Consider the following 14,006-nt stretch of genomic DNA (forward strand, 5'->3'; position numbering starts at 1 on the left):
AAAAAAAAAAGGGTTGGTGACTTTTTCCTGTAACTGCCATGTGGGGATGTGGTCCCGTGTCCTTAGAGCACCGGCCCCTGCTGATGAAGGCAGTGCTGCATGTTGTTACCAGATGACTCCCTCGCTGTAGGAGGAAGCGTTGCCTCTCTCCCAGAGTTCAGAGGGGTGGCTCCTGCAAGTCAACTTTTGTGGGCAGTGGAAGAAGTAAATGAAAGAGAAAGAACAGGATTCTGGGCATACTATCAACCTAAAAAATAAAATCTGACAACCCAATACATATGAGCAGTTTTTACTTAAGAGTTCATGCTGACACCATTGTAACCCAGCACGCAGGCATTGGTTCAAAAGGCTCTAAGAGGAAATAATTTATTTTCTCCCTCTACTTCTCCATCATATCGATGCATCCCATTCTTGTAAGGATTATTTTTTTTCTTTTTTTGAAGACTTAAAATATTAACATACAAATGACATGTCCTTACACATCTCCTTTGAGCTTGGCTTAGCACAGTTAATGAAGTCTAGGGATTCTAAGTGTAGCTAATGCTGAGAGCCAGTGTGAGAAATACAGCAATTAACTAAATATGTGCAAATTGCAGTGTCTCACCTACCGAGCAGGAGAAGATTAAAATTGGAGACAACCTATCATAATTTACACTACCACACATCTTTTTCAACTTCTTGGAGAGCTAGATATATTCATTGCCAAAACTGAATCAGTATTTCAATCCTACAGTCTACTAAGTCTGCTTACACGGCATACTGTTCTGTGAAACCAAATGTTTGTCTCTACATGCATATCTCTACAAGCTAGATTTCCAGTTTATTCAAGTAAGTCCTGACAATCCAAATGCAAATCAAGAAGAAAGCCAATATTTACAGAAAGTGCTAGTGAACACAGAACTTCTGTCTCATTGGACTTATTCATTGCGATGGTAGCAAATCATGAAATGTCCCTTCTGAATCTCATATTCTAATTCTCAGAGAGGCAATCTTCAGAGAATAACTGCAAGATTCTCAGCTATCCTTTGGAAATAATACATAAAGATCATTATCTTTATTTAGTACTTTCTCTGAAGCTCTCCAGGGATTAGGCTGCAGAAAGCCACTAGCACCAAGGCTTAAGGCAACGCTTGAGAAATCTGATAAATACATTTGATTGAGATACTTAGGGAAAGGCAACTGCTTTGGAATTCATGCTTAATGATTTTGGCCTGCTTAAGCAAGGTAAAAAAGCTCTTCTAGTCCTCCTTGAATCTAGTAATAGATGAAAGTGAGTTACCTGTGCCATAGCCCTGTGAAGCTATCCCTTTCTGGAGGAAACGGGGCACTGCACTGTGTCATCAAACAATGAAACGGTCTCTGCTTTCAGCTGATGTCATACTGATTGCCAACCTCTCATGTTTCTCTACTCCACTTGTGCATCATCTTTTGATGAATTGCTGAAAAGTTTAAACTTTTTTCTCAGGATGAGAGGGATCAAGCAGAAGAAATTCTGATCAAAAATCATCCCTAAAGATCAATCCTAGTAATTTTGTCATACTAATTCCTTTTTTGCCCTTTACACATTTTTCTGTAACTTCCATTAACTTGTTGACATAATCAATAACCTAAGGAGCTGGGCTTAGCTGCAGTGTGAATTCACAGTCAGATGTTTCAGAAGATATTCCACTTACAGTATGAACTTGGGGAAACAGTTTAAAGTTTGTCTTGCAGGAAAAATACTGTTCTTTAATATCATGGAGTTTAGGTAGTATTTCCAAGATACTCTGTAATCTTGAATGATAGCAGGTTATATAAATAGAAAGTATTAGTAAACCCATGCTACATTACACAACATTAGAGTCAAGATATTTCAGACTTAGTGGCTTTTGGATGCTGAAAGCATCCTGTGTCACTTTATAATTTGATTTTTACCATCTGTCAGTTTCATAACATTCTTCTAAAATTTGGCATCAAAGCTGGAATTATAATTTTGGACACCCCCCCATGCAAACTGATCATAGTGTCTCATAGACAGGGAAAGAGTAGTAAAGATTTTTCGACTCCAGAAACCTCAGTGAGAAGCTTTGCTTTGAATGTTAGTCATACCTCACGTGCAGCCTGTCTGTATGTACTGCATGTACATTCTACCCCCCAAAACCAATTCTGGACTGGAATTGCTTGCAACTTGCTACTTAGGGCCTGGACAAACCTAATGTGTGTGTACCTGATGTTTTAGACATGCACTTGTATAGAAATTTTAACGATTGAGCAGGACTAGGAGAGGCACCGTTGCGGTAGATGTTGTGCACGGCTGCAACCTACTTTCCAAGCTAACATGAGTTTAGCATTGAGATAGGGCTACCAAACGGTACAAGTGTATCAGACTGCATGGGCTCGGTTTTCCCAGGCAAGAATGGTGTTGGTTCTGGGTAGGGGAGTCCGTGTCATTCCTGGGATGTCAGCTGACATTATTCAACACCTGAAAATACGGAGAGGAGACAGACTCTTCATGAGTGCCTGGTATGAAAGCAGGTAAGTGGGTTGATCTCCCGTGGAAAAGGGCTACTACAGCGTGTAATTGTAGTTAGCAAATAGGTTGCAAAGCAACTGTTGCGTATCAGCAAGGGAATGTCCCAACATGTTTAACTCCCCCCATATGGATCATTTCTTGTTAGTAGAATAACTGAAGCAACAAATTACGCAGAAGATCTCATAAAAGATACCAAAACAATAAAATAGAAAAAAAAATCAACCCCAGAACTTCTGCTTGAGCTAGAATACAATTATTACTCAATCTAATTAATCTAATTAACTAAGATTAATAATTGAAGACACTCTTCTCTTTCGAAACAACATCTAAATGCTGTCATTTGCAACAAAGATCAGTGGACATTTAAACTGCAAATTGTATCTCCCTTACCCTGAAGCAATCTTGTGTTTTTCAAGAAGTGTACTTCAAACAGTGACAGAACAAAAACACTTTGTAAATTGTGCAATTAGAAAACTAGCTGAAAATAATAAAAAATCACTCAAAATTACTAACTACAATAGCATAAGGAGCCCCCCTTAAAGAGAGATTCCTAGACCATTACCTTCTTTTTAGCTTTTAAAACATACACTAGGTGATTTTAAACAGTTCTAAGCAAGTTACATAAAAAGATGAAAATAATGTATTCTAAAATAACATGACAGTAATAGCAAAGTTGAAAATAAATGTTCCTGCTTTATTGCAGTACAATTTTAATCCTCCTAAACCTCGAAGTATTGAAATTTTCAAGAACAATGAACAAGAACAGAGGCAGGCAGAACTTTTTTCTAAAATGTCAATACTCACCGTAGAGTAGAGAGAGGATGTGCTGGAGACAAGTGATAATGAGGACCCATGTACTTTAAAAAAAGGAAAATAACATGAAATATTGATGAAAGCATAAAGCGTCCCCCATGTAGCTCAATAACTAAACATCTTTTTAAAATGAGAACCAATCTTCCACAAAGTATAGAAAAGCTATTGATATTTTTTCCTGCACTTAAAATGATTGTTCTATACAGAAAAAGCACTTTCCTGTGTATGGGGTAGGAGAGCCAGTGAGATTCAGTATTATTCCCAGCAAACCAAGCATCACTTTTGTTGTTTTGACAACAAATCACTTGATAAATACACTCTTTAGAGAAACCAGAAATTGAGCTATTTATACATCTGTCCAAAGCTGAGCAAACTGATTTTAATGAGACTATGCCTTGCAAAACAGTTCATATTCCCAGAAGTGAGCTCCCAGGCTTTGCTCAGCTGGTTTCTCCCCTCAGCACAATGCAGACCCATTTATTTGTAGTCTATGTGAAGGGGTTACTGCAAGAGGTAGTGCCATATTTCCACTAATCGTCAGTAGAGTCAGCCTCAAGAGCACCGAGTGAACTTTGCAGGACTTCAACTCAAAAAACGGGGTTCCTGGCCTTTCTGAAAATGGCGAGTGAAGACTAAACTGAGACAAAATTGCCCCTTCTGCTTCTGATGAGTCTCCTGAGGAAGGACACACCAAGAGAATTTTGAAGAAGATTATTTATTTCATTACTTCTTTGCATTTTTGTTTCAAAAGAAATTTGTTTAATATTTCTAATCTGCCGGGGTTTGGTAAATAAATTATTCTGCTTTAATACCTACCTGGCATCTGTATGCCAAACTGACAATACAAGAATACTTGGATTAGCCAAATAGACTTTAAATATAGTTTTGTAAGTGGACAAATACTTACAAAGATGTGGTACACTGACCGTTGAAACCTTGACGCTTTCAATCTATCTTTGGGTTTCAGTCTGCTTTAAATCTTTCAGCTAAACTCCCGTTCTGCTCTCATACACAGTGGCTCTACCCATTACCTCACTTCTTTCAGGATAACCTTCCTCAGAGCTCCTATCTTAAATAAAATACATTTGGCCTTCCAACAGCATCATTTCATGTTAATCTCTAATGACCGTAAACTGCTGAAAACTGTTTATTATTGCTGCATTGACTTTCATTTACTCAGGTTGATCATGGTTATCCACTCCAGCTGGATACGAAACATGACTAATGAAAAAGCTCTCATCAAAGCCACTGGTGACCCATTACTGGAATTCTAGATTTAACACCTCTTTTTCTATGCATAAATTATTTGCCTTGTTTTCTCTATTATTCTTCCAGTGTTTCACTTGATAATTCTCCTGTTCCTCGGCAAAGGGTCTGTAGTCACCTCTGTCCTTGAATTATGTGATCTGCTTCTGTGCAGTCAGCCATCCTCTCTGTGCTGACAACTCACAGCTTGATCTGACCTGCACCCTACTGCTAGGATTACATACCCAGATGTCTGCCTGACATAGCGTCTAAAATGCAGAAGAAGGCATTGAAAAGCAAAAGTACTAGTTGTCCGTTATTACATCTAGGACTTTTTTCCTCCCTTTTATCTCATAATGATGAGCTTAGGGGCTAGGGGAAGACATTTTTATTTGCTTATTATAAAGACCATTTATATTGTCATCACTTAGCAGTAAGGATGATTGATGAGATGATGTTATAGAATGAATCTCCATTAAATTTTAGTAGTTTAATTTTGGGGTTTGGCTTTTTGTTGTTGTTTTAATTAACAAGAGAACTTTCTGCTTATGGGAATTCTGCAAATAATCAGATTTACCAGAAATGTCAGGCAGAAGAAAATGCTAGAGTGCATTTAATTAGGAGTTGTCACATGCTCTGTGGTTAAAAAAGAACAAAAACCAAAACAAAAAATATTCCCCAAATTCCAAGTGTTGTACATAGCATTAAAGAAACCAGACCAACAGTAATAATCTGCATAAAGAAAGTAGTGAGGTCAGATTAAATGACAGAGTTTAAATACAGAAATTCACATAGTGTTTGCTGTAGGAGGCTGTAGGAAAGCGGGGAAATGAAATGACTACAAAAGAAAGGGGATACTAAGTAGCACTGGCATTTGAAAAAAAAAAAGGAAATACAGAAGCAGGACTAAGAAAGCATGGAATCACAGGTGTCAAGGTATGCTCAGACACTTCAAATTTAGGGGCAAAAAGAATAAAATAATTTTCCATGGCTTCCTTTCCTCCAAAATTTCTGTTAAAGGATCTATACATGTATGGCATACACAACATTACATATTAATGTGTGAAAGAAATATTTTCCATGTTTTAGGGTAAGGAATTCCTGTGAGTCCAGCTCAACAAAATTAAAAAAAAAGCTTCACAAAATTATTTAAGTTATTATGTTGCAGAAGAAATATTTTAAAATTTTTCTACACTTTGGAGGCCTATTTTGAGGGCCTATTTTGGGGCCTATTCACTGATCCAAATAGTAACTCAGTCTTACCTTCTTCCATGCTGTCCCTGAATGAACCTGAATGACTAATTGCTCGTGGTCTTTCTTCTAAGGATGTAGCACTGCCACACAGTTGGGAGTCATCATACAGATCAAAAGAAGTGTCTTGTGCAGGGATGCTGTTTGAACGCATCATACTGGGTCCAGGAAGGTTAAACTGAGATAGGTTGGTTGGACTCACTGGAATACAAAGCTTTATTAATGAAGCACATTTCCTTTTAATGAATTTTGGTTCTGCATAAAATTGTAATGTAGGACTAGTATGGTAAGGTGCACTTTACAGTGTTGAGAAAATGAAAGGCTTTTATTCCTACATACAAAGCCACCACAAAAAGGTAAAGCAGATGATCTCCAAGGAGCTGGAGCTGGATGAGACTAATCCTGTAAAACACATGGTAACACTAACAGCGGTGTCTGAATACACACTTGTTCACTTTGACAACCCAAGACAGAAAATCAATGGGAGAGATTCAAAAGTTAAAAGTTAAGAAGGAGTAAGAAGTCATAAGTATTTTTTATAAGCAGGTCTTCTAATAAATCAGTATCTGCATTTTATTGTTATATACCTATATTACCAACTGCTGTTAAGACCAAAGTTTATTGGCATATTCAAGACATATTTATCCTTTGATTTTCTACAGCACCTACCACTATATCAGGTTAAAATTCCTGCACAGGCCAGTTGAATCTTGTCATACTACACAGAAGTAGTCCGATCACTCAGGGTGGAAATCCAGAACAGCTTTGATGAACCTACTTTAAGGTTTTGCAAAGTTTGTTTGCTAGTAGGAAGGAAAGCCTGGTTATGGTTCATGTCAACCACATGAACACAGCGCCTAGAAGAAAAATCTAATTTTCTGTCCAAATTCAGCCTCAGTGTTTGGACTTTTATTTTAGATCATGCAAGATGTGCCTTAAGTCATAAACTACCAGAGCAGCTGTGTTGTGAGAGCAAATTATTCCATAGGGCTATGATAATGGAAAGAAGCAAAGAACAATGAGGAAATAAATTAACCCCCACCCGATCTTATTGGTCTCTGTTGTGAGTACAAGAACTATGAACAAAAAGAAAAAGAAGATAATTGTAAGCAGAAAATGATAGAGTGAAAGAAACACTGCTTAAAAAGAGCTGTGCCTAAAACTACTGCAAGTACATGGAGGAAATCAAAAGCAGTGGCTTGCCTAGCCAGGATCCAATTTCGGTTTTAAAAGTGGCTTTGTTCAACTTCTTTTCCCATATGTAATAAGAGCAACATTTGTATGTCTGATCAAATTCCTTTTGAGTGATTGTAACCTACAGATGCCATAAGCTGTGACAGAGTGAGGGAAGTGTGAGTGCTTGAAAGGTTGCTGGTAGTTCCACAGTAAGGGCCTAAAACACAAAAGCTCCTTGGGAACCTAGGTATGTGTCCAGCATGGTGCAAATAAATGGTTTTCTACTAAGCATTAAAGAAAAATAAAATTATTAATGAAACTAAATTTGCATTGGATTAACTTGAAACAAGATCCAGAAGAACCAAATCTAAACCTTGACCTGTAATCAAAAATATCTGAAATATGACTCATCCCAAATTATTATATTGAATTCAGGTTAGGATTTGGATTGGGCCCAGTGTGGTTATAGACAGGTCCAGCCACTGAAATGCATTGGAAAGGCCTATCTCAAAGCAAACCTATGTATAGGAAAAAAAGCAATGTTTAGTGTCTGGGTTGACATTCACTAAAATCACAATCCTACTGATTGCGAATCCTAAAAGATGAGTAGCTTTGAACTAGAAGCTAATTTCCAGTCCTGACTCAGATTTTCTTCTCCTTAGGCAAGTCATAGAGAATCTGTGCTTTTTTTCTGTGTGCAAAACAGGAGGTACCCTGGCCTACTCCATGAAGAACACCCTGAGTTTCCCTTCGTTAGTGAGGTACCACAATATGGTGATGGAAGTGTTAAAATAAACTATCTAGTTTGGCAAACGAAGAAATATGAACGGTTGAATTTTATGATTCTATTCTAGAGCGGGAGAAACGGTGAAGGGAAACAACATTTACCCAGGTTGGAAAAGTGATATTTTCCAGTTGCAGATGAAGACATAGCTGAAGGAGAAACAAGCGGGGACTGACTGCCAGTGTCTTGCAGGCCTCCAGTTGAATGGGAGCGTAGCCATTCCTTGCCTTCCTCCTGACTCGTCTGCCGGGATGATGGAGTGTATCTGAAAAACCACAGCTGACATGCTCAAAACAACCACAAGGTGATGGTTTGGAAAGAAACATGCGTCACATAAATACCCGTCACCAGTTAGATAGAACAAAACCCTTGGAAAGCATTGAGTCTAGTCAAGTGACTATCGCCAGGGATTTTAACAAGGTAAAATCTATCGTCTTATTACAACAGAAAAAGTACAGGACTTGCAACCCCTTTCCTCTTCATCCCCCTCCCCAAAACAGCATTCCCTTCCTTTGAAGAGATATGGTGATCAACCATAGAAGACAGACAACTGAGCTGACAGGAAAGGACTTCAAAGCTATAGGAAGCGTACATACAGGTTGATGCAAAAGCTCGCAAGCTGTATGGCCAGGGTGGGGAATGGACAGACTCGAAGGCAAGAAATGTGAGTAGCCGCTTACAAAATGATATCTGCCACAGATCGTGTGGGCAATTGGTTAGATGATAGGAGTGAAACAGATCAACAACTCTGAAAAAGGAGTTTGCGTCGGTAATGACAGCTACTCATGGTCATACATGTGGTCTGCCGCTCTGAATGCTACTTGGGATTGTGTCCTGCTGCAAACTGGGGGGAGGGAAAGGGACAGGAAAAATCCACAATTAGCAGAAACAAGTTCTCTGGAAGGAAGAAGTCTGGCAATCAAATCATTCATCAACTGCTTCCTATGGCAAACCAATAAAACAAGTGCAACTTGACACATGGGCTGAGAGGGAGAACTGGTAACTCACTGGCCCAGCCTCTTTTGGCTGGGCTGGAAGAAGGGCAATTCTGGCAGCGGTTCAACATTAACATGTGCAGGCAGTGTGGGTCTTAATCAAGAGATTGTTTTCAGCAATGTCTGCAATAGCCTGCTTCATTCAGCACAATCTCCTGCTGAGAAATGAGCACCTTCTTCACCACTGTCATGAGCCATCAGTGTTCCCCAAACAGCAGAGCAGAAAGGGCTTTTGATATTCTGGCTTCAGGCTTGCGAGGCACAAGTATTTCTGCTTAGAAAGCAGATTAAATGAACGTGTAAGTTCTCATGTTTTGCTTGGGGTTTTGTATAATATTTCACGGCATTAAAACATCTTGGCCTGATTAAATATTTACTTCCTTTCTCCTTTCAAAAAGGCAGCTATGATCTTTGCTTATAAATGTGGTAGAGCAGAGTTACCCAGTAGTTATCAGATCAGAAAGATGGCAAAATGAGAATTCAAGATCTGGGTCTTGGACTGGGATCTCCGCACATTAAATCAAACTGTCGGTCTTTCTGGGAGAACTGATCAGGCTTATATGCCTATAAGCTCTTTTCCCACTCCATTTCACTTTCAGCTTTCAGCCACCATTACAGTTGTACAGCCACAAACCTCAATCATCCCATCGTACCCTGGCAGGGTCCCCTTCATGCCTCTTTCATGTCTTCCACCTTTTCCATTCTCTCTGAATCCCAAATGATCATTTTGGGATAACAGGAAATTTGATTAAATTCTTATTAAGGAACAGCTAGTGCAGGAGATGCTTTCTAGCGACAACATTTCAGCACTAACCTAAAATTTCGTAAAATATTATTTATCAATAACTCAAGAGATTTAACTGTGTAATTTCAGTGACTGGAAGGCTGCAGAGTGTCTGTGTGCATGCACATATATCCTTGCTTGCCAAATCTCCTTCCTGGATTAGGGACATAGGCTTCCATGCCTGATGAGACTAGACGAGTTACCTAATGATCCCCTTTTTTAACCACGGCGTGGAGAAGACGGTGGATGACTTCTGTGTTCTGTGATGAAGACAGCTCTAATTAGTGGGGAATTAGTAGCAAAGTTGGACTCTCAGTTTTGCTGGATAGGGACCAAGAAAGACTAGCTGGAGCAAGTCTCATTTTATACTTACAAACCTTGGCTATTAAAATTAGCATTTTCCAGCCCTACCCTTAGTAGAGCTTCAATTCAAATTGCACGAGTGTTTGCATTTAGAGTTCACATTCAGATCCACCTCCAAAACCTTGTTTTTCTCAATGTTTTCAACAATTAGTCCCATTGAATTGCAAAAGTATCTTGTTCTTTTAGCTCTCCAGGATTCAATGCCTTTTAAGATGCTTTGCATAAGGAAGCTATCCTTAACAGTAATCCCTTTCCATGATATATCTTGAAAGGAAGTTTGTTCACTAGGCAGACTTGGAAAGAAAAATCTACATTTTCTGGTTTGTATCTAAATACCAAGAACTCTGTTGTAAAAAGGATCAACAAAAGGAGAAAGAAAAGGAAAGACAGCGTAGAAAAGGTTACAGGAAAAGAGAGAAGCAGCAGTCATGCTCAAAAAAATATATACCTTAATCCCTTTTTGGGTAGTGTATTTCTGTCAAGCTGCGTGCTGTTAAAACAAAAAAAATCCCTAAGGACATACAGTAAACAGGACTGTTCAGAATTACAAATTTTAAAGGGCTAGATTTGTGTGCATAACAGAAGGTCATTTAATGCTTTTTAATATATCTTTCACGATAAATCCCCGACTCTTTGGAGGGGACGATAGGACATGGACTGCTGCACATCCATTTTTCATCTAGACATGCTCTGGGCTGGGTCAATAGTAATTTGGAGACTGTCCAAGTCAGAAGGAAGTCCTTCCTTACCATTCCTAACCTTCCTACCGCTTCACCCTGCAATCTGTGTGAGAATCATATGGTCACAGTATGAATCTTTATTTTTCACAGTTGCCTGTGATATACCAATAGATTTCCGAAAGAAATGAAGGTTGTGGCACCTGCTAAGAGGCAGCATGGCCTTGCCAGAAGCCAAATGACAGTTCTGCATGCAGAGATACGTGCTAAATATACAGACCCTTGGCTTTCTGTTGTTTTTTGGGCTCACATAGAAAGGTGATGGTGGCGACAATGAAAAGCAGCACCAGAGCCACATTGTTCCATATTCATGCACACACATTGGCAGAGTGGCTGGTTATGGGAAATCAGTTTTCCTAATTTAAACCCCATCACTAGAAGGGCACCCACTAGTGTTCCTTCAAATAAGTGTCATTTGGCATTTCCTCATGAAGACTTGGTAGATCGGTCCCTGACTAGTGTGGGTTGAATTTCAACTAGTTATCATCAAGTAAGCATTGCAATGTTTTTTCCCTTAAGAACATAATTTAGTGTCACCAGATTAAATTGCACAATGGCTTTAGAAAGTTTCTGTATTACATATCATAATCACACCTCTAAGAGCAACAGTAATTTAGGACCCTCCCTACCCAAGAAAACTCTCCTGCCGTTATTAAAGGTTGTTTTCTATTGTGTTGAGGGTGCTGGGCGCCCTGCTGTCGTGAAACCTTGGTCCAAGTAGGTAAAGGCAGTGAAAACACTGTTGGCGTTAAGAATCCATTACCATTAGAGCTCGGACTAATGGAAGTAAAGCACTTTTACCACCAGAAAGTTTTATAGGTAATTTTACTAGTTTAAGCAGGGCCTTGTTCTGCATGGAGAGAAAGCAAATGGAAGGAGAAACTTAGCAGGATTTCAGCAGAGGTCCAGCTATCGTGGTCCATATGAGAGTAGTCCTCTATCAGACCGAGGACTATGTTTTCAGCATTTTGCTCCTAGTGTAACTAACAGGATTAAGAATGGTTGGTAAAAAGACAACATAAATTTGAATGCATGATTCACGTATTTTTTAGTTCCTTACAGAGAAGAATGGGGCCTTGGTGTTCCTTTATGTACCTTCATGCACCTCTAAATTTCAAAACAAACAAATATGATCATAATAACAACACCAGTTTCTTCTGCAAATACTTCAAACATCTTAATGAACAATATGTTTTCTAATATTACTTTAACGTGAAGTTCTATGTATTTCAAAATAATCCATAGCACATTATCTAAAACTAAAGGAGCCAATCAGTGCTCCTTTAAAGCAATCCACAAGCCAAAAGTTGTAAGTCAGTCAGATAACTAGGCTAATAGTGACCATAGGATTTTGCTAAAAAACTTTTGAATTCAGATACTCAAATGAAATAGGGGTGAACATTCCTCAACATGAGCATGGAGATATTGCAACTGCATAAAAGTGAGTGTAGCAAACATCCATTCTGGGTTTTAAAATACTAAATCTTGCAAAGATGCTCCTAGATTTCAGATGATTGCATGAAACCATTAACGATGGTTCCATGTAACTATTAATTCAGACCGATAACTGCCCATAACCTTTTAGTATCTGAAAGCATTCCTCCACCAAAATACTTCTGCAGAAACTGGACTTCAGGCAAACAGAACTGAACTGACCTTAGTGCTCAAAAGATCTCTAAAGATGATATGAAAAAAAGTCAGTCCCTTCCTGAAAGAAGCAATGCATACATGGAAATCTGTCTCATTGGCTTAAAACAAATACCAATATAAAGCGAAGATGAGAATATGATAGTATTCCTGATGTTTTCCTTTGCCATGTCAATGGCAAAAAGCGGTCTTGCAGGAAGATGCATGCTGATGTAGGCTGAAGTTATCAAGCCCACTGTATCTCTGTCCCCTTTTGTTTATATTGCATTGCTGAAACCGTCTGCAAGTTCTCTGGGGGAAATTACAGGAAGCCTTACAGTTCTCAGTTTCCTACCTGCCCTTGGTGTTGAGGTTAACCTGGGAAAGGGCCATAATGCCATATCCTTGGGCTGTATCTAACTGTTGCAGAGTTGTTAGGGAATAAAACAAATTATTGCAAGCTAAGAAACACCTAGGGAAGTCTAGGACAGGCTGGGCCAAGCTGATATGAGTGAGTTTCTACAAATGGCTGAGCACACAAGAAAATCTGATACATGATGCATTGTTTCACACCTTCAAACCACAACCATCAACTATGATGATAATTTAAAACAACTGAAAGTCTTTAAGAGCTTAAGTGGATTTCAGTGCACTTTCATGGCCCTCAGAACTAAACATTCTTTTAAAGTAAACCAGAGCAAGACAGTCATGTAATTAGAAACCATTTCCACTCTGCTAATCTTAAAATGCAGCCATCATTGCTGATAAGATCACTGTCAATTCCTATATTTCTGCATTTTTTTATGCATCCTTTGCTGTGTCACTCAGACCAGGCAGAAGAAAGACACAAATTTGCAATGCCCAACAGCAATTAAGGGTTCAAAAGAACTACTGGTCATGTGTCCACCTGGAAAATTTTATCAATTAAAGCATTGATATTTCACCAATTAACCCCAGTAGATGGTTTTATTTTAGAGTGTAAATACCCGTATGATTTATTTTAATCCCTCTAAATTGTCGTAAGATAAAATACAAGCGTCCTCACTACACATAGGGAGTTACACTGCTATGACAACAGAAGTAGACTTGTCTAAATAAATACTGCTAGCGCAAAACCAGCAAAAGTCCTTAGGGAGACGCAAATTTTTCTGAAAAAACAAATGTTTTGCTGGTATTTACTGAACCTATTTTCTAGTTATTACAATGCAAAAGAATCTCATCCAATGACACAAAATTTGGCTGGAGTAAACTTTGACACTGTATCAGTACAGCAGTTGCCAGGGAGCTCTGTGTTTTTGCTGTACCATTGCTTGGGGGGTAGCCTGATGACTGGGGGTGGGCAACGTCTGATCATCCCTGGAGGGATGTGTGGGCAAATGTAGCAGAGATCTTATGGATTTGCTGTCTCTATGGCAGGTGACTGCTTTTTTGGAGGTGGTCAATGTCTACTGTCCTTTGCAGGAAACATGGATATACCCGGAGATTTTGGTCTCATTTTCTGTGTTCTTTCCAGTTGCATAAAATCTTTCCTAAAACTCGATTTCTCAAAGTCTTCAAATTAAAGACTTACCATGAAAAAGCAGAATGGGATAACTACCTTCTAAGACTTACATGTGATACTTTCATTTTCAAAATACTGGGAAAATGCTTTGTTCCAGCAATGGCACTACACCAACCCCTTAAACACTGTCTCCTTTCTGCAAAATAGCCTCATCATTTT

General features: G+C 38.8%; 1 protein-coding gene across 12 annotated transcripts in view; it reads right to left on the reverse strand.

The window, feature by feature from the left end:
* NAV3 (neuron navigator 3) overlaps window positions 1–14,006 on the reverse strand; it is a 557,756-nt gene that overhangs the window by 43,149 nt on the left and 500,601 nt on the right. For 9 of the 12 annotated variants that reach the window (XM_069773360.1, XM_069773359.1, XM_069773362.1 and 6 more), the window contains 4 exons: window positions 10,372–10,413; window positions 7,886–8,046; window positions 5,834–6,022; window positions 3,317–3,369 (listed from right to left, as the gene is read on the reverse strand). In XM_069773360.1, the coding sequence (XP_069629461.1) occupies window positions 3,317–3,369; window positions 5,834–6,022; window positions 7,886–8,046; window positions 10,372–10,413 (445 nt within the window). The remainder of the gene's footprint in view (window positions 1–3,316; window positions 3,370–5,833; window positions 6,023–7,885; window positions 8,047–10,371; window positions 10,414–14,006) is intronic. The other 3 variants (XM_069773366.1, XM_069773358.1, XM_069773365.1) reach the window with 1 other exon arrangement.

This window comes from Haliaeetus albicilla, chromosome 28, assembly GCF_947461875.1.
Source record: "Haliaeetus albicilla chromosome 28, bHalAlb1.1, whole genome shotgun sequence".
Taxonomy (NCBI): Eukaryota; Metazoa; Chordata; class Aves; order Accipitriformes; family Accipitridae; genus Haliaeetus; species Haliaeetus albicilla.